Source organism: Panicum hallii, chromosome 7, assembly GCF_002211085.1.
Source record: "Panicum hallii strain FIL2 chromosome 7, PHallii_v3.1, whole genome shotgun sequence".
NCBI classification, from domain to species: Eukaryota; Viridiplantae; Streptophyta; class Magnoliopsida; order Poales; family Poaceae; genus Panicum; species Panicum hallii.
This window is the reverse complement of record NC_038048.1, coordinates 43,267,195-43,286,377: the sequence shown is the minus strand read 5'-3', so window position 1 is coordinate 43,286,377 and position 19,183 is coordinate 43,267,195. Positions and strand designations below refer to the sequence as shown.

Genomic DNA, 19,183 nt, shown 5'->3' with positions numbered 1-19,183 from the left:
GGCGGCCAAGGCGCCGGCGCGCCGCTCCTGCTCCCCGCGCCCCCGGCCGCTTGGAGCCCGCTGCGGCCGGTGCAGCGCGTACGCGCTCAGGGCCCCCGGCCGCCCGATCCCTGGCCGCCCGGCGCCCGGTTCCGCAGCGGGCGTGCTGCTCCTGTGCCCGCCGCCGGCCTGCAGCCCCAGGAGTCTAGTCCTTTCGTGCCGCACTGATTTATGTACTGCCCTGATCTATTCCTGCACGAATCTGCTCTTTCAATCCACCGGGAAATAAGTAGCATACGAAGGAAATTGTTTTTGATGTATCAGCTCTTGTATATCCGTTGTAACATGAGCTAGAACGCTAGATCTGCAGTGAATCCATGATATGCCTGATAAAAGTGAGAATGGCTGAGATTTCAGATTTCCATATTTATTTTGGTTGATCTTTGTGCTGCAGGGCACTGAATCGCTGAGTAGTTCTTGCTTGTATGTTTAATTTTCTAAAGCTTATGAGCACGTGGCTTAATTTTCTAAAAGCTTGTGGACACAGACGTGCCCGCGGGCATGGAGTACCCGGTACGGGTATAATTTTCTACGGCACGGATATTGGTACGAATTTTAGCTCGTGCATTCGGGTAAACGGAATATATATCCGTGCCATCTTCAGTCTCGATAACGTAGGATCGGATATTAGTAAACTACTATAGTTGAGCAGTAACACCGTGCTTCAGAGTGTCGCACTTGATATTAGAACGTCAACGAGCGCGTGGCACCTCCATAACAAAACGGGATTTGCACTCCACTATGCATACAGAAGAAAGAAAAAACTTCAGCAATGTCTGCCTGAGCGACAACCTACAGGGGTGGCAAAGTTGGAGGCAAGCCAATCTCCTTGGGAAACCACCACTTTCAGGTTTCGCATGAAGCAGAGGAGCAATCTTATGATAGTCAGTGACACAGGAACCATTTCCTGCCTCTGGCGATGATCTCAATCGCTGAACAACAGTATACTACCGCTGAGCTTGTATCAACAATGAGAAAGGATGATGTTTTCCATTGCGTAAAGGCGGTTGGGGTTTGCGCGTGTCTACTCTGTGGCAATGAGAAAAGGAAGTCCCCTGAAAGCAGCAGGCACTTTGATCAATTCCTGAGCAATAGAGGAGGCCAGCCAAAGTAAAATAGCCATCTAGAGTTGGCAAGCCTAGAAACGGGTACTTACCAGCCACCTCTCCTAGAGAAGTAATCACTATCCAGGGATATCGCAAGTGCAAGAGCCACGGCCCTTTCAGGCAAACTCAGCTGCCGAGCAACATGTAGTTCTTCGACCTGGAGCATTCATGAGACATGGGTTCCGAATTAGGGCAAAGTGCAGTTAACTGCGCAAGGCTGGCACCCATATGTTTAGGCATAACAAATGCCAAGTGAGAACACTTACATCTGCTGCAAGAGCAAACTTGTGGCTTAGTCCCTCATCACCAAACCGAACCGCGTACTGGCCAGCATCCGTGAAGAGCTACAGTGATATTAACACTTAACAGTGAGCGAGTCATTCCAAAATCATTAGTCCTTAGTCCTTACAATCCCATTCTTTCTATAGTCTAGAGCAAATATGTGAAGCTGAGAAAACACGCACTCAGAATGGCACTAGACCATTATAATATGATCAGGCAATGGTATGTTCAGTTCAATTTACCAGATCGGCACAGGATTTTCCATATATGGAAGAAACGCCAAGCAAAAGTGCCAAAGCAAATTGGAAAGGTGATTCTTAGTTACCAGAGTTTAAAAATATTAACTTATATCTTGCTGGAAAAATATTGTTTGCTGTCAAAAATGCAATCTGTGCATGAGACTATGAGAGCATGCATCAATACAAATGTCCATCAGGTATAAGAAATGTTTATGCTTTGATAGGTATACGCTGAAAAGAATATTACCTCAAACCCAATTCCCCTCCAGTTACGATCAATCTGAGCCAACAGTTTATCATCTTCATCCACCAGGCTAAAGGTCCAGTTCCAGAAACCTGGATTCTCAACAACCGCAAATTGCCTATTTCTGAAATACAACTACATGGTTTCAGGCAGGCCTGTATGACAAGAATTACATGATAAACTGGGAGGTTTCGAACTTAGTCCACAAGATAAGGGAAATGTATAAGAATACCATATTACCCTAAGTACAGGTCATAAATTCTCCGCCAAAGGTGCCAACGCTTGTGGACTACACCTATCTCCTGACCAAAGCCAAACAATGAAGCTTTATCAGCACTTCCGTAGATTCATATGCAGATGATATTCCCATCTTAGCTAGGGCAATCTAGTGAAGAATATTTACATACCTTACCATCCACTTCTGCATAAATTGAGCTGTTGATCAACCAAAATGGCCTGCGAACCTAAACCCGGTAGTACAATTAAATAGATTTTCAACAGAATGTAACATTGGCTTGAAGAAATATTACCTTAAATATCTCATTGCCCATAGCATCAGTTATTTCTGCAACAAATGGCCGTCTTGTTCTTAGTAGCTAAAACATGAACAAAAAAGGGATTTGATTTGCACCTCCATCAAAAGAAGCAAACAAATCAATTATAAAGATACGCCTAAAGATGGCAACGGGTAAACTATCCGCGGATATTGCCTCTGGATATTCATACCCGCGACCTAAAAACCATACCCGAACCCGTATCCGTTACCCGTAACGGATAGCAAAACGTATCCATATCCGTTACCCGCGGGTAACGGAAATCCGCGGATATATTCAGAGGGGGGGGGGCGGAGTCTTGATCCGCCTGCAGCCTGCCTGGCGTGCCCGCGGGGGAGGGGGGGGGGGGGCGGCGGCGGGCGGGCGGAGTCTGGAACTCTGGATCCACCAGACCCCGGGGGGGGGGGGGGAGGGGGGGCGGGGCCGGGGCCTGCGTGCCTGGAGCGGCCGGAGCTGGGGGGGGGCCTGGAGCCGCCGACGGGGGGAGGGGGGGCGGAGTCTAGATCCGCCGGACCGGGGGGGGGGGGGGGGGCCGGGGCCGAGGCCTGCGTGCCTGGCGCGGCCGAAGCGGCCGACCGGGGGGGGGGGGGCGGGGAGCGCTGGCGCAGGCGGCCGGGTGGGGCTGTGGGAGGGGGCGCCGGCGGCTGGAGTGGGGGTGGGAGAGTTAGGGTTAGGGTTATCGTTATATATATGGTTTTGATGTGGACCCACATGTCAGATGCGGGTTTCGGGTTTCGGGTACAGATAGTAATTTTTGTTACCCGTTTTAAAAATATCCGTGGATATTATTTGCTACCCGCACCCGTACCCGCGGATATGAAATAGTACCCAAACCCATACCCGACGGTTTTTTACCCGCGGGTACGCGGATAATTCGTGTCCATTGCCATCCTTAGATACGCCCTTCTTCCAATCACAAACATAAAGCCAATTCATATTTAACTTTTAGCATCACAAGCTAACATTCATATACCAGCTACTAAAATAAGGCAATGAAACTCAATCAACAAGCACTACATAAAACATGCCTTAAGAGGGAAAACAAGCGTACAGAACAATTCTTCTAAATAAACAGAGAAACATCATCATTTAGAGGATTAAAGAATAGGATGGCAAGCAAATTTCCACAAGTTCCAATTATTCCTCCTCTTTGTTTATTTGTCAACAGCAGATGCTCTATTTGACTACCTTTAATGTTAAAAGGGGATAAAATATATTTAATTAAGTGCCTTGCTGTGTGGTCTTATGTAAAATATTACTGCCTACTATAAATGCTTCAATGGCTATAATAACAAATTCTTCACAAAATTATCCAATATAAGATAACAGAGCTCTGATGAAGGTTACTTCAATATTCTTTCCAAACTACTCAATATGATTCATGACTGAAAGTGAGACCGTACCAATAGCTGTTCTTTAGCACAGGGAGAACAAACATATTTTTCAGTCTCTCAATAGCATAAGCATATGATGAATGAGGCAGTGATGGTGTTTCATATGGAGATAAATACAGTAGATAGTGACAAGGTACACTCAATAATATTGACTGCACATAGAGCAAATCAGAATAACTAGATCCAAAAGATACCAAGTATCATGATGCAAATAATTTGAAGTTTGAACAGGAAATCGGATGTCTCCAACATACTAGCGTCTAGCCGACTGCTATGCAGATTAATTGAAATTTCTTGACCCTTGACTTGATTCAAAAAATTACCATGAAGCAATAGAACAAGCAAAGACTAGTTTATTGAGGATGAAGCAGCTACATAGACATACCTGCCTAAAGATGATGTTGCTTTTCTCTCGAATAAAACCTACTGGCTGGACAAGGAAGTCAACGCTCAAGACATATAGAGTTAGAATGTATAATGAGGATAATACAGCAAGGGAACCAATTACAACCAGGACCGGATAAAACTTACAGATTGTGGAAAGAGTGGGTCCATTATGATATATCTGCTCTCCTGCAGTTCAGATGGCAATATGTAAGATCATGAAAAGAAATGGAGAAGCATTCAAAAATAGAAATGTATATTGTGCATGCACTGGTCTATACACATTAACTCACCTGCTCAAAAGCAAGCATGATGTTTGCCCACTCAATGTCCCTGGCGATCACGAGGTTAGCTCTTGCAAGAAGAGGAGCCAGTTTGGCCTATAAACACATTGAAACACGCTGCCGATTATTCCAGTAGCTACAGCAAAAAATAGTCCCTCGATGTTGAGCACAGTGGAAATTGCCAATCAGTATAAAGCATCAAGTAGAAGGATACAATCAAGTGAAGGAGGCAGGAAACATTTCAACAGATTGTTAACTGATGCTGATGGGAACTATAGTAAACCGTTTGGGACAGTAAATGATTCACACACACTAATTACCCAGCCTAACAATGCGAAATGACCTCCAATTCCAACCGTTTTTCTTAGTTTCTGAAATACGAGAGTATAACTGTACTATCCTCATGCACTGCCTATAATCTAATTATCGAGTCATCTAAGATAGCATCGGATCAAAGCAAATGTTACACACGACAATAGAAAAGAGACTACACAAAGAGAAGCTGCAGTCAAAGTTTCCAGAATCCGCTTGCCTCGACGGGATCGAGGTCCCTGTCGTCGTACTGATAGCTCCTCGACGGTGCCTCCGTGGCCGCTCCTGCAGCCTCCACGGACTCATAGCTCCTCGCGAACGCGCCGAGAGCCCTCGCGGCCTCCTTCTGCTTCCTCAGCTCCTCCCGCCACAGCTTCCGCAGCCACTCCCGGGGCACCGCCGGCGACCCCTCCCAGCCGCCGCTGGCGAACCCGTGGGATCCTCCGCTGACGTGGATGCTGGTGGACCTGGCCACCGCGGAGGTCCTCCCGGCCGCGGCGGCGTGGGAGAGCAGCCTCGATAGCCACCGCATCGCTGAGGAGAGGCGGGGAACCGAGAGATGGGAGTGAAAGAATCAGAGCTGCGGTAAGTATTCGGTGGAAACAGTCGCACCTTGACCGTGCGCTGCTTGCGTGTTTACATAGGGCGACAAGATGCGCCAGGAGATTTACATTGCGCAACAACCGGTGAAGCTTAGCTGCAGATAGATAACAACTATTTACAACCAACCAAATCTTGTCTAACTAACATTAGCTATTTTAGGCCAGCTTCTAGGCAGGTTGTTGCCCAGTTACATAACACATCACATACGAGATACATGTTTATCTAACCGGGAGAGGCGCGGCCGCGCGGGTGCTCTGAAGTTCTGGACGATTCTAGAAGTTCTGTGGGGAATTGGGATGAGTCCACTGCGGTGGATGAGTCCACTGTTGTGGGCTTGTTTCAAGTTTGGGCTATGGGCCTTTATGGGGACGAAGCTCAGAGATGGGCCGGGCTGCTCGCAAAGGATTCTTATTCGCAATAGAGCTTCTGGTCCAGTATGCAAATTTTCTGCATAGACCCTCGTACTATTGTATCCCAGGAACTTGCAGGCTTCCGGCCACCTGGATCATCGGCAGTCCGGTGAGCAGAGAACGCCACGGCGGCGGCGGAGCCACTGCCAATGATGCCAATGGTCAAGCTCTCACACAGGCTTGGCCACCTCCATGACTCCATGACGACTTCAGTGAGGAACGAGGAGAAGCGTCCATTGAACGTGACTGTGGTTGATCTGAAGGAACGGAGTGAGGAGCTTCGCCCTTATATTTTTTTTCCTCTAACTCTTCTGCGTATCTTTACATTATAATAGGAAGAAAAAGCATTCCATTACATGCCAACTCCACGGCCTGGGTTAGTCTTTTTTTTTAGCGCGCCTAGAACAAATAGGTCTACCCTCCTAATCACCTCACAGCAACAGGCTCCCTAGCGCCTTCGCCCGTACATGCACTGACCTCATCTTCTTTCTTCAGTACCGTTTAGCTCGGTCGAAGGAAAAACGACGCCACAAAGCCGCCTCCTGTTTACATCAGACATGATCGTGTAAGATCTTCAGAGATTCAGAGTTAACAAACTCCCACGGACAGCAGGGTAGCTCATGCCTCCAGAAATCAGTTTTGTGAACACTGGCTGAGCAAAACACATTGGACATGCAACAGAAAGCGAGAGCACTGAACACACATGTGATCTTCAGAAAGGGAACTGGGAGCTGGCCGTTGGCCCGTCCCGGAGGAACCGTGTGCTCATCTGCAAGGACGAGTGCCGTTACGAAGCTGCGCCGAATGCTTTCCGCATGCCCCCAGCAACCCACCGGGAATCCAGCCGAAGCAAGGAGGGCATGAAACGTCTCCCTCTCCCTCCTTTAAATTAAAAAAACAACCCAGCGTCTTCTCTTCGTCTCCATCCAGTCAGCTTAGCACTGGAGGTTAGCAGCAGCGTTCTCGCGTTCCCTCGGAGGCAACGAAAAGGGTTGCTCTGAGCTTACTTCACTTCGCCGTCTCTGCTTCCTCAGTCCATGTAAAGTGTTTAGCCGCGCCTGGACTTAGATTCAGATTTCAGAGGAAACCCTTCAAGTCTGTTCTTGCCATGGTCTTCCGTTGCTCCACCTATCGTAAAAGAAAAAACATGTTCAGATGCAAACGATTATCCTTTATGCATTCAGACACTAGTGTCAGCTTCACTATTTTCCCTTTATTTTCCTCGGTTCTTATATTCTTGCGAAAGTCGTAGCTCATTCCAGGCTCAAACTGACAAAAATAATGATGGTGTATAACAGAGCTATAAATCACTTCATTCCTCACCAATTGAGTTTATATTGCATACAGTGAACAATCTCGGTCACCATCCTCCAATAGTTTAGAGGAAGGCAGGCAGGCAGCTAAGCTATTTGTGTTCTTACTTAGGCACGTAAATATGCAATTCCATAATCATAAGTGATCATAAATGGTTACTTGCTTTCTTCAGTCTGGTCGAGCCTCAATTGCAGGATAAATGAACTCCATGTCTGCAAAAGATAAGAAAATAAGGATGAACACCAAGGAGAACGATAAACAAATTCTGTTTGCTGAGTAACCATGTCAAGGTGCCCACGAGTGAACTGAAGAACTTGTTAGTAGCATGTATAGATGTATAACGGTTATGGTTATTACCTTTTCTAATAATCTAGCTATCTAAAACTGAACAACTTTGAAGTAAAGCTTGTTATGTTGGCGCCCAATTACAATGCTAGTTTCTTGACATACTTGAAGTGGTTGTAATAACTAAGCTTACCTGTGTTGATTGGGACCTTAATCAAATGATGTTATAAATGAACGACAATTGTCAAGATGAGCCTTCTAGACACTGCACTGATGAGAACTCATCAACTTCTAGAGCTAAATTATGATATCCGTCTTTTTTCTACCTTCTTCACTCAAAATAATTGTAGTAAACACTATAAGCATGAGATCTTACATCAGGATTAAAACTTCTCCTGATACCATTGTGCATCCTAGATGCAAGGAGTTGTGTAAAGTGAACTGATGAGCACCAGATCCCACATGAACTGCAGAATGCAATAACTGTCAATTTGTTTACCTCTTTAACAGAAATTGGGTACCCAGAGTGAAATGTTCTAAAGGGGCAACACGTGTATTATGTACCACAACAAGCCAACAAAAGATAAGAAATATCAAACTCCGAAGACGGTATTCATTAGTAAGCACAATTACAATCATATGAGGAGCAAAAGGATTTCACTCAAACAGAAATAATGATAAAGATTTGGGTAGTGCAACAGGTTTCAGTTCTTATGATTGAGAACTCTTTTCTGAGATTTGGATACGCAAAACGAAAATGTACATTACTTGAATACAGCTGTCCAGTTTATCATACAATACAGGACCACAGCAGAATCTTAAGGTATGAACGACTAATGACATGCAGTGGAGCATAGATAGATATCATCACCATCCCTCGGTTTCCATACATGGTGTTTCCTATTGTCAAATTGAGAGGAACTCAATTTTGTGATGTAATCAACTACCTATCAGGCTAGCACTTGATCCTTAGAAATTCTGTTTAGGTTCTAGATTTGTTGACATTTGGTAACATGATGGGAGAAAAATCCAGAACTTCTAGAAATCACAAGATCAAGAACACCGCACTGATATGCATTAACACAAATGAGCTTAGATAACTAATGCTGACATCACAATTCCATAATGAAAGATTTGCTCTTCAAATTTGAAAATCTTGTAGGTAGTTCCATAGTTCAAGATTTAGTTTCTCAAAGCGTAGCTGCACCAGTACATTCTTTAAAAATGTTCAGGAGGCAGAAGGCATGACTTACACTTTTCAACTTCCTACAGGTGAATAACATCAAAGATGCCAATCCAAAGGGTGTGAGGTTTCCGTCTTTCTCGTTTTGTGTCTCTTCATAACAAGAATGGCTATAATAATAATCATATGATAACCCTTTACTTTGACCATTCTTATATGGTTAAGAGGACATCTCTGCAAATTGATTGTCTTTGCTACGGACACATACTTCTATTTTACTATCCCACCACTTTTGTGTGGTGATAATTATTGCTCATGACCTTCCACTATAATACCCTTGCCATAGCACAGAAACTTGGTATTGTGAGTCTTTGAGTTGCTACTTCGTAAACAAACCCCCCTTCACTGAAAACAGCTGAGGCAAAAGAAAGAAAGAAAGGTATGTGCTCTTCTTGAACTTATTACTGCTGTTTGCATATGCAAACCATAATTAATTGTTCTACGCTCCTATAGAATTTTAATTGACAATATCAAAATTAAAAAAAAACATCATAGATCTTAGTGCTTCTTTCAGCTGATCAGTCTTACATTTAATGATTAACCAGGGATATCATGCTATTCAGATTTTGCAGTATTTATGAGATTGGGTGGTTGAAGCACATTATATGAAACATCAATAAGAATATGTTTTTTTCAAACACATCAATATGAATATGATTAGTGGGGTGCAAAAAGATGGTAAGGAGTTTGTTAGGTCTGCAACAAGCAAAGTTGCTTCATGTCTCAAATATCAAGCTATAAGAAACTTCTCTACACCGAAAAAACAGACAGCCAGACTGCCTAGCTTCAACTCCACGGCTCCACCTTCCCTTGAAACAACCAAAACAGCCAATCCAACTGAAATGTTCCACGCCTGATTGAACTATATCTACTGTGTCATGTATCAGAGTCATATTTTCCCCTTGCTACGCGAAGTACAAGCAATACCATTTCTATTGTAGCTATATTCAGTTCTCGTTTATGATAGTGTTGGTTCTTCGGCATCATTTTGCATTTCGTTCTGTCTCAAACTTGAGTTCAAAGGATACTTGTGCTCACCACTTTCCAAACTATGTTGATTTAGATTTGGAGTGAAGGTAGCAGGTACTGTTTTGCCAAAATGATTGCCGGTGGTGGCTATTTTGAAAGTTCCCATGATCAGTGCCTCATGGCAGGATCTCTGATCCATGACTCTTCTCAAATTCCTAAAGGCAACGACGACACAAGCATTGAGCTACAGAAGTTCAAAGTTCCCTCCTTTTCCACAGAAGCACTCTCAAGGCCAACCAATTTTTCCTCTGAAGATGTAGGAGGAACCAATCTCCTTCAGCACCAGCTGGGAATTGACTTGGAACAAGAGGCTCCCCCAGGAGAAACTACAAGCTGGGATCCTTCTGTCTGCACTATCCAAGATCAAATCATCAAACATCAGTTTGGAGAATATTCAGAAAACATGTTGGTTGAACCAGAGATCCAACAGTATGATGCTGCACTTTATCCTAATGGTGCTTACACACCTGCACCTGATCTCCTAAATCTTCTTCGGATCAATGTTGCTTCAGCATTTCCTGCAGCAACATCTGTCTTCGGTGATGCCATGCTGAATGGTAGTAACTATTTGGATCTCAATGGTGAGCTTACAGGAGTAGCAGCAATTCCAGATAATGGGTTGATGTTCACTGGTGATTCATCCGTGCACTTGGGCTATCATGCTACTCAACCTCATCTGGCAAATGATATATGCCATTCACTGCCACAGAATTATGGACTGTTTCCCAGTGAGGATGAAAGAGAAGTCATGATTGGAGCTGGAAGCGTAGGAGATTTGTTTCAGGAGATAGATGACAGACAATTTGATAGCGTACTGGAATGCAGAAGAGGGAAGGGTGAGTTTGGGAAGGGCAAGGTAAAAGCTAATTTTGCAACTGAGAGAGAGAGGCGGGAGCAGCTAAATGTGAAGTACAGGACTTTGAGAATGCTCTTCCCAAATCCTACCAAGGTTTGTCCATTCATCATGTACTCATAATATAAATTAGCTCTTTTGGCTGCAAATAATTTAGTGACTCTCAAGAGTCTCAATTTGATTCAAAAATTTTATTAACCTTTTTAAAATCAAATGAAGAGAAGAGTCAAATAAACCAGCAAAGTGAGCAACGTCATTAGCATAAATTCTGCATTCATCTGCCTAATGTACATGTTTCTATATAAACATAAATTAAGTAATTACAGGGGATATTTTTTTTGCTGGACTTATCTCTTGAACACTTCTTTAAGTTCTGCTACACCTTGTTACATAGTTTTACAGATTACAGAACCTGCAATCTGATAATAATATCCTATTCAATGTGATTTTCAATACATAATTCCTCATAGTGCTGTTATTTACTGATAACTAAAGTGATATAGCATAATTCCTCACCTTGTTATATAGTAATATATTCTCATTCGTCCAAATTTAGTGTGCTAATGCCTTGTATTTGACTTGGAGAAAAAAAAGGATCAATTTGAGATGTTTCTTGTGCTATATAATTTCGCGCTAGAGCACGGTGTCATCCTCATAAGGTTACCCTGATCTGACTTGTCTTAGTCAATTAGACAACAACACCATGTGGTTAACTTCGAAAAAATATAGTAGTAGATTAGATGACAGATAGAAATCCTACGTTGTACTTTTTGGGGCACTTATTTCATGGAGATGGAACTAAAAAAAATATTGCATTACTATTACTCCAGAATGACAGGGCTTCTATAGTAGGCGATGCAATTGAGTACATAGATGAGCTTAATCGAACAGTGAAGGAACTAAAGATCCTTGTGGAGCAGAAGAAGCATGGCAATAATAGGGAGAAGAGGATAAAGTTGGATCACCAGGCAGCTGCTGATGGTGAGAGCTCATCAATGAAGCCAATCAGGGATGATCAGGACAATCAGCTCAATGGATCCATAAGGAGCTCATGGGTTCAGAGGAGGTCAAAGGAGTGCCATGTTGATGTCCGCATAGTGGATGATGAAGTAAACATCAAGCTCACTGAAAAGAAGAAGGACAACTCTTTGTTTCATGCTGCAAAGGTTCTAGATGAGTTCCAACTGGATCTAATCCACGCAGTTGGCGGGATAATAGGCGATCACCATATATTTATGTTTAACACCAAGGTAATATACAATTTCTTTCATTTAAAGTTGCACCAAGAAGTCTTTTCCCACAACTATCTCTTAGCATCGATAGTAATGTTTCACCATCAACATCTTTTTTTTATGGAAGGCATCATCTAGCTTATTCATAATGCTTCATCATCCACACTCATGCAGGTACCTGAAGGCTCCTCAGTTTATGCGTGTCCAGTGGCTAAGAGGCTTCTTGAAGCAGTGGATGCACAGCATCAAACTTATAACATTTTCAATTAACCTTTAACCGTCATATTACAGTTCAAACTATGTTTGTTGACTGATAATTTTCTGTTACCTGTCTCAGTGAGCAAACTTATTTGCTCAGGGCATGGAGAAAACTTTGTCTTTAGCATTAGCTTCTGGCCATGCCTAGACTCTAGACTCTGGACTCGTTTGTTATTGTATCCCTTACCTAGCCCTGCTTCTAGAAATGCTTCAATGCATATGTCTCAGTATCTAGATGATTAGCTCCTGCTGCACATTGCAATTGGAGTTAATTTTCAAATAAGTTGATTCTCATAAGTTAGTTTAGTAGCTCAGATGCCTCAGTTTGTTGTTTCAACAGTGTTGTTCCCAACAAAGTAGCTCAATGTGTTCGCCACATGATGGTATCAATCTCAGAAATCGCTATAAGCATACAAGAATATGGTGAAAATCCAATATGTGTGTGAAGTTTACATACCGGCTCAAAAATAGTTAAGAGTAGTTGACTGGGACACTACATAGTGTGTGCACTAAGTACCTGTCCTACCTGAAACCATAACTTCCAGTAAACAATAGAACCTTCGCCTCTGCTACAAAGGCATCTCTAACACATCACAATGGTTAGAATTCGGAAACATTTGCCATTTTTTTTCAATCTTACTCCCATGAAAGAGCTAGTTAACAATGGGCCAACGGCAATAATGCATGAAGTCGCAAGCATTGAATGCATCTTCCATTTTTTGAAGGTTTGCACATGAATCAGAAAGGGCGAACGCATAGCATCCTTACCACAGATCCCATGACTGGCGCCCGTCTACTCCTGCCATAAGAGGCAATCCTGGTCGACTAGCGCAATACGCCGAACACCTCACGGACACCACCACCCAAGACCGCCGCTTTAGCCATAGCCTGCAGGCAAATACAGTCACAGTAGGTACAGCTGCCCTCGTTGCTTCGATCCACGTTTCCTAAACCATCTGAAATGCTCGAGCAACCACCACTTCCCGGTGGAGGCGGCAAGTGCGGAGGCTCGCCAGGAAAGGAAGAGGCGCGTGTCTAGGCTCGCAGTGCGGAGAGATTGGGCGTGATTCGCGAGGAACGGGAAGCCGCCCGCACGATTCCGCGCCTCGTGCTTTTTGACATTTTGAACCCATGGTCAACTGCCACGTCAGGCTTTTTCGATCGCCTTGTCTCACGGATTCCGCGTCAGCAGCCAGTGCCACGGCGGTAGGTGATGTCCGAGTCCGCGACCACGAGTTCCAATCGAATTCGGTGTCTGAATTGTACGCGACAAGGTCAGGCTCAGCCAACATACATGCAGAGAGATCCTATGAACAAACGCTCGCGATCGAAGCACACGCGGAAAGATGTCCCGCTTCGATTCCAGGCGGCGGGGGCGGGAGCAGCACCGCGACGACGACTGCGACGACGCTGCGGCCAAGAGGGCGCGGCGGAGACAGGAGCACCTCTACCTCGTAATGGACGACTGGGAGATGGGGTGCAGCATCCACAAGCTGGACGTCGACGAGTTCGAGGTCGAGTCCGACCCAGGCGGCGGCGGCAACAAGCTGCGGCGCCTCCCCGAGCCCTGCGCCCTCCGCATCGAGGCGCCGGCAGACCGCTCCACGGCCATCGTCGCTGCCCTGGGCAGCAAGATGGTCCTCATGACCGACCGGTACAGCGACGAGGCTCCGATCCTCATCTAAGACACGGAGACGGCGTCGCTGGCCGTAGGCCCTCGCCCCACGCCGGCGCTGCGCCCGGTCGGGTTCATGTTCTTGGTGTGGCCATGGGCCAGAGGCTCTACGCGTTCAACCCGCGCCGCGCGGATCAGCAGTGCTCCTTCGAGGTGCTGTCGCGGGCGCCCCGCGACGAGGAGGACGAGTTCCGGCTGTCCCGGCGCGCCGAGCGGTGGTCCGTGGGGAGCGTCCCCGCGCCGATGCCCCTGGGCAAGCACGAGACCGTCACCGCCTACGCCGTGCACCCGGACGGGTGCACCATCTTCGTGTCCGCGCGGAGCCGGTCCCGGCTCGACGGCGAGAGGGAGGGAGGGACCCACTCCTTCGACACCCGCAGTTCGGTGTGGACGTGGCACGGCGAGTGGCAGCTCCCTTTCCAAGGCGAGGGCTGCTACGTCCACGAGCTGGACGCGTGGGTGGGGCTCCGCAGGGACGGGTTCCTCTGCTCCTGTGCGGTCCCGCCCCGCGGCGGCGGAACGGTCGTGCAGCCGGAGTGGAAGCTCTGGAAGAAGACGATGTTTCACGAGGACCCGGAGCGGCATGTGGGGCAACCTACAGGAGCCACGCTCACATACATGGGCAACACAGCAGGTTTTGCCTTGTCGAATGCGCGGGCTGCCCAGGAGTTCCAATGGAGGAGGCCACGGATGGTGAAGTGGATGGCTGTGTGCTCCACGTCACCATGTTCGGCGTCAAGTATGACAAGAGGGGTGACCTGCAGACTACGGCGCACCATGCACGTTCGTACCTTGTGTCTAGGTAATGGCCCCGTGTTTGCGGCGCAAACGTTCTGGATGTAAGAAATGAGAGAGCTTTACTGGAAAGGAAGTTGTACGGCTAACCGTTGGTATGATGGCCCTAGCGTGCTTTTAACCTTTTCAAATTCGGAGTGATGGGCTACCAGCCCACTAGACCGTGGTTGCTCGTGGACTGCGGCCTGGACACCTGACGCGCGTGCTGAAGCCCACGAAAAGGTTCGCTGTGCTTGAGCTTGGACGATTGGTTCCCCTCCCCCATATTGCCGAATCCCGTACACTCGAATGCGGAGACACCACCGTCGTCGGAGAAGACGCACGAGACACCACCGTCACCGGAGAAGGCGCCGCGCGTACTTCTATCCCCGCATTCCCTTAACTGATCTAAACCTAACTTAGCGCCCGCGCCGCGAGTGTTGAGAACACCGCGACCGCCGCGAGTCTGCAAAGAGCGAGGTACGTGACTGAGGGGCTTAAACCCTAGATTTGTTGCCCCCCTCCCCCCATCTCAAACAACCTATTGTTTTTCTTTTCAGTTCTGCAGCTGTGTGTGTTCCTAATTGAGGGGTTGAAGCGGAGTAAGCAGTGTAACGGGTTTCTGTGATGTTCAGTAATGTTCCACTGAAATGTAACTTCGCTCACTAAAACAATATTAGATAGTTTCGCGTTTAATGTCACTTCTTATATCTGATTAACTCTTTATCTAAAAAAATATCTGATTACCTAATTCAATGACGTTGATGGCCTCATGCATCACACCAATAGTCAAGTCAATGCGGAGTGTGGGTCTCACGTGGAAAAGCATGAGTGTGGGGGAATGGCTTTGTCTTTTGGAATTCTACCGTCAAGTCAATGGTGGGTAGAAGCAATTGTCAAGAAGTTGGCAGGCTCGCCGCGCCATTCTACAAAGAAACGAGCCCCTTTAATAGGCATCTTGGAAGCAGGAGCAAGGATTTCAGCATGGAGCTCCACAGCTGCTTGCTTCCTGTGTGCTGCTGGGGATATATACTGCGCATCACAAGGTGTGCGGACTAATTGAGCACAATTGGTGGTTCCTGTTCCTAGTGTTCCCCTTCTTGGTGAGACAATCTTTTCTTCTGGTCTTTTGCACACTTGCAGTGTTAGTTGATGATTAACTACCTCAATCTTTTCTTCTCAAAGGAAACACGAAGGAAATGCTTTGCCCCTTTCTTCTGTAATTGTTTCTCTATATGTTGGATTGCTGGTAAACTTGCCCAAACACAACCGAGGCTGAGATCAATAAATACGCAAGATTCGACTTCTATGATTTTAGTCCTTCAGAAATAGTTGATAACTAAGTGTTCCCGTGATCTTCCCACAGCCTACCTTATCTTGTCAAAGAACAAAGAAGGAAATGCTTCTCTCTTTTTTCCTGCAATCACTCCTCCTCATATGCTTCTTTTTCTCCTTTGTTTATCCCATGGAACCAAGCACATCCAGGTGCTCCAATACTTCCATTCCTTATCCTTTTGGTATTGCTAGTAACAGCCTGTCCCAAGGGTTCCAGATTTAATGTGGCCCTAGTTCGCGCATATCTGGACCTGGTGGTCCGGTGCTATCCATTGGAGACAGTGTGTTTGGGATTCTTGACATCTCATTGCTGGATGGTTCTGTGACCATATTGGCTAGTATCAATTCTCAGCAGTGCAAAGGAAACTCTAGCATTAACCTTGAGGGGACCATCTTCACATTCTCAGATGCAAGAAACAAGTTCATAGCTCTGGGTTGTAACGTGGTGGCCATGCTGTTGAATAGCAATAGTGGGTATAGCGGTGGTTGTGCTTCCTTTTGCTCTAGCAAAGATAACATCGTTAATGGTTCGTGCTCTGGTGTGGCTTGCTGCCAAGCTCCGGTGCCGAAAGGGTTAAAGAAGCTGGAGTTAGAGTTCGGTATTATATCCAATAAGGATAACGATACTCTACCATGTGGAGAGGCCTTCATTGTGGAGCAGAACTCATATGTGTTTTCAAGTAGTGACTTGAGCAACACAAATAATACGAAACGTCAATACCGACCTGTGGTACTTGAGTGGTCTATAGATGGCAGCTGTGAAGAGGCAAAAGAGACCACAGCATATGCATGCAGGGAGAATACCTATTGCTACAATTCATCAAACGGAATTGGTTACCGCTGCAATTGCTCCAAGGGATTCGAGGGGAACCCATACCTGCAAGGCCCTAATGGATGCCAAGGTAACAAATTCTTCTATATATGCTTATAATTCTGGGTCTTATAGTCAGTATCTTTGTTTCTCGAACTTCAGTTGGCAAACACAGTCCACGTCTGATATATGTTTTGTTTTCATGTGGATGTTGGCAAGATATTGATGAATGCTCCACCAGAAATCCATGCACGCACAAGTGCGTCAACACAAAAGGTAGTTTCCAGTGCAGGTGCCCAGCAGGGATGAGCGGCGATGGCTTGAGGGAGGGCAGCGGTTGCAATGGAGTGGGCACACTAGTAATTGCAATAGGTAAGTGTTTAAAGCCATATCTCAACAAGTGATGGATGTGATTGTTCAATCATTTGGCATGCCGCATTGAATTAATGTTGCGCCCAATAAAAAAGTTCTGAATTTTTTTGCGCCTCTTTTGCAGTCACAGGATTAGCTCTGCTAGTGCTTCTCTTCATTCTTGGTTTCTGGACACACTGGCTTGTTAAGAAGAGGAAACTTGCGAAGACAAGACAGAGGTACTTTATGCAGAATGGTGGCTTGTTGCTGAAGCAGCAGATGTTTTCTGAAAGGTCACAACTGCATATATTCACCTCCAATGAGCTTGACAAAGCAACCAACAACTTCAGCGATGACAATATTGTTGGCAGAGGAGGATTTGGGACCGTGTACAAAGGCATACTATCCAATCAAGTGGTCGTGGCAATCAAGAAGGCACAACGAGTTGATCAGACCCAGATGGAACAATTAGTCAATGAGCTTATCATTCTTTCACAAGCGAACCACAAGAATGTGGTCCAGATATTAGGATGTTGTCTTGAGACAGAAGTTTCCTTATTGGTTTATGAATTCATTACCAATGGGGCCCTTTTTCATCATCTTCACAATACATTGGTCCCGATGTCATGGGAGAAGCGTCTAAACATTGCAGTTGAAACTGCGTCGGCACTTGCATACTTACATTTAGCCGCAAATATACCAATAATTCACAGAGATATCAAGTCATCGAACATACTTCTTGACAAGAACTTCACCGCAAAGGTGTCCGATTTTGGTGCCTCAAGACCAATACAATACAATCAGACCCATGTAACAACATTAGTGCAAGGAACAATAGGGTACATGGACCCTGAGTACTTCCAGACAAGCCAATTGACTAAGAAAAGTGATGTGTACAGTTTTGGTGTGGTACTCATCGAACTACTGACAAGGAAGAAACCTATTATGGATGGCGTGATGGAAGACGTGAGAAGCCTACCACTGCAATTTAGCATGTTATTCCATAAAAATAAGTTGTTGGATATTGTTGATCCTGAAGTAGCTGAGGAAGCTGGAATGAGACATGTTGAAACAATTGCAAAGTTGGCATTACGATGCTTAAGGTTGAAAGGTGAAGAACGGCCAAGGATGATAGAGGTTGCAATTGAACTTGAAGGATTGAGAAGGTTGATGCAACAACACTTCATCCTAAAGAGCGAGTCTCTGCTTCAGGATTCATGGTACCATGAAGAGATGAGCATTGACACACCACCGAGTTTGCACCTTGGCGATGGTGGTATTGCTAGAGATGAAAGCATGGAGATCATGCTATTTCCACCCAAAAGTTGTTGATCCTAGTTATGGTTTTAAATTGCCGGTTAAGGTGTTTAGCGGCAGGACTGCCATTATGGCGTTTAGCGGGCTATAGCCGGCTTTATCGAGCTAAATGCCATAGCGGCTGCCCTTCCTAGCAGCTATAGCCGGGTTTAGCGGCAGTTATAGACGGCTATTTAAAACCTTGATCCTAGCTCGTTAACTCAGTCACATGTAGAAGGTTTTAGCTGCTTCCTAGCTTCTCAATTTCTTGTTAGCGATCTCTTCCTCAAGTTTAGCTTCGACTCAATTTCATGTAATATGTATGGTTATAATAGGCCTGTTTTGTGATTTTTTAAAATAGTTTTTATAAATCATTTAGCCAATCTTCATCAGCTTCTTTTTCTATGTCCCACCTGTATTGAGACAGTCCTAGCAAGCTGCACTTGCATATTGTACCAGTGCCAAGTGAAAATTTGTCTTCTCTGTTGGCTGAGACAAAATTAGAGACTCCGTGGCGAGTGTGCTTCGGGTTCTCGTGTGATGTTCACTGTTTTCTAAGATCCTGTTTGGAACGTAAGGCTAATTTTTAGTCCCTTAGGTAAGTATATTAGTCTAGTCTAACAGGCGGTCTCATGCATTGCTATATCATCTTAGATGATGTAACAGCCAATATATATAATAAAATATCCTATAAGTTGTCTCATAGTAAATACATAATTTCATAATTTATGCATAGAAAAAAGAAATATTATGAGTTGCATGGCAACAACAACTCGTACAATGGTGATAAAGTGATCTTATAGTCCTAAATTTTTGCCTGTGAGACTATTGTCTCGCTAAACCACCTTGTTCTCTCTCCTCCCTCTCTCTCCGCCA

General features: G+C 45.4%; 3 protein-coding genes across 3 annotated transcripts; 2 read left to right on the top strand and 1 right to left on the bottom strand.

Moving 5' to 3' along the window:
* Nucleotides 1-683: 683 nt before the first annotated feature.
* Nucleotides 684-5,570, bottom strand: LOC112900988 (altered inheritance rate of mitochondria protein 25). Its single transcript, XM_025969789.1, has 11 exons — nucleotides 5,059-5,570; nucleotides 4,536-4,622; nucleotides 4,390-4,431; nucleotides 4,244-4,288; nucleotides 2,441-2,506; nucleotides 2,318-2,374; nucleotides 2,151-2,212; nucleotides 1,914-2,034; nucleotides 1,412-1,489; nucleotides 1,196-1,302; nucleotides 684-1,094 (listed from the first exon to the last, which is right to left on the bottom strand). Exons 1-11 carry the CDS (start codon nucleotides 5,368-5,370, stop codon nucleotides 1,064-1,066), a joined length of 1,008 nt encoding a protein of 335 aa, XP_025825574.1. The 5' UTR covers nucleotides 5,371-5,570; the 3' UTR covers nucleotides 684-1,063.
* A 3,364-nt stretch (nucleotides 5,571-8,934) lies between these two features.
* Nucleotides 8,935-12,077, top strand: LOC112901483 (transcription factor EAT1-like). The gene is made up of 4 exons (XM_025970409.1): nucleotides 8,935-9,072; nucleotides 9,757-10,671; nucleotides 11,406-11,825; nucleotides 11,982-12,077. The coding sequence occupies exons 2-4, from the start codon at nucleotides 9,793-9,795 to the stop codon at nucleotides 12,075-12,077; spliced, it is 1,395 nt and encodes a 464-aa protein (XP_025826194.1). The 5' UTR covers nucleotides 8,935-9,072; nucleotides 9,757-9,792.
* A 3,354-nt stretch (nucleotides 12,078-15,431) lies between these two features.
* Nucleotides 15,432-18,685, top strand: LOC112899133 (wall-associated receptor kinase 2-like). Its single transcript, XM_025967477.1, has 4 exons — nucleotides 15,432-15,617; nucleotides 15,700-16,751; nucleotides 16,880-17,032; nucleotides 17,157-18,685. Exons 2-4 carry the CDS (start codon nucleotides 16,301-16,303, stop codon nucleotides 18,341-18,343), a joined length of 1,791 nt encoding a protein of 596 aa, XP_025823262.1. The 5' UTR covers nucleotides 15,432-15,617; nucleotides 15,700-16,300; the 3' UTR covers nucleotides 18,344-18,685.
* The last annotated feature ends 498 nt before the right edge of the window (nucleotides 18,686-19,183 follow it).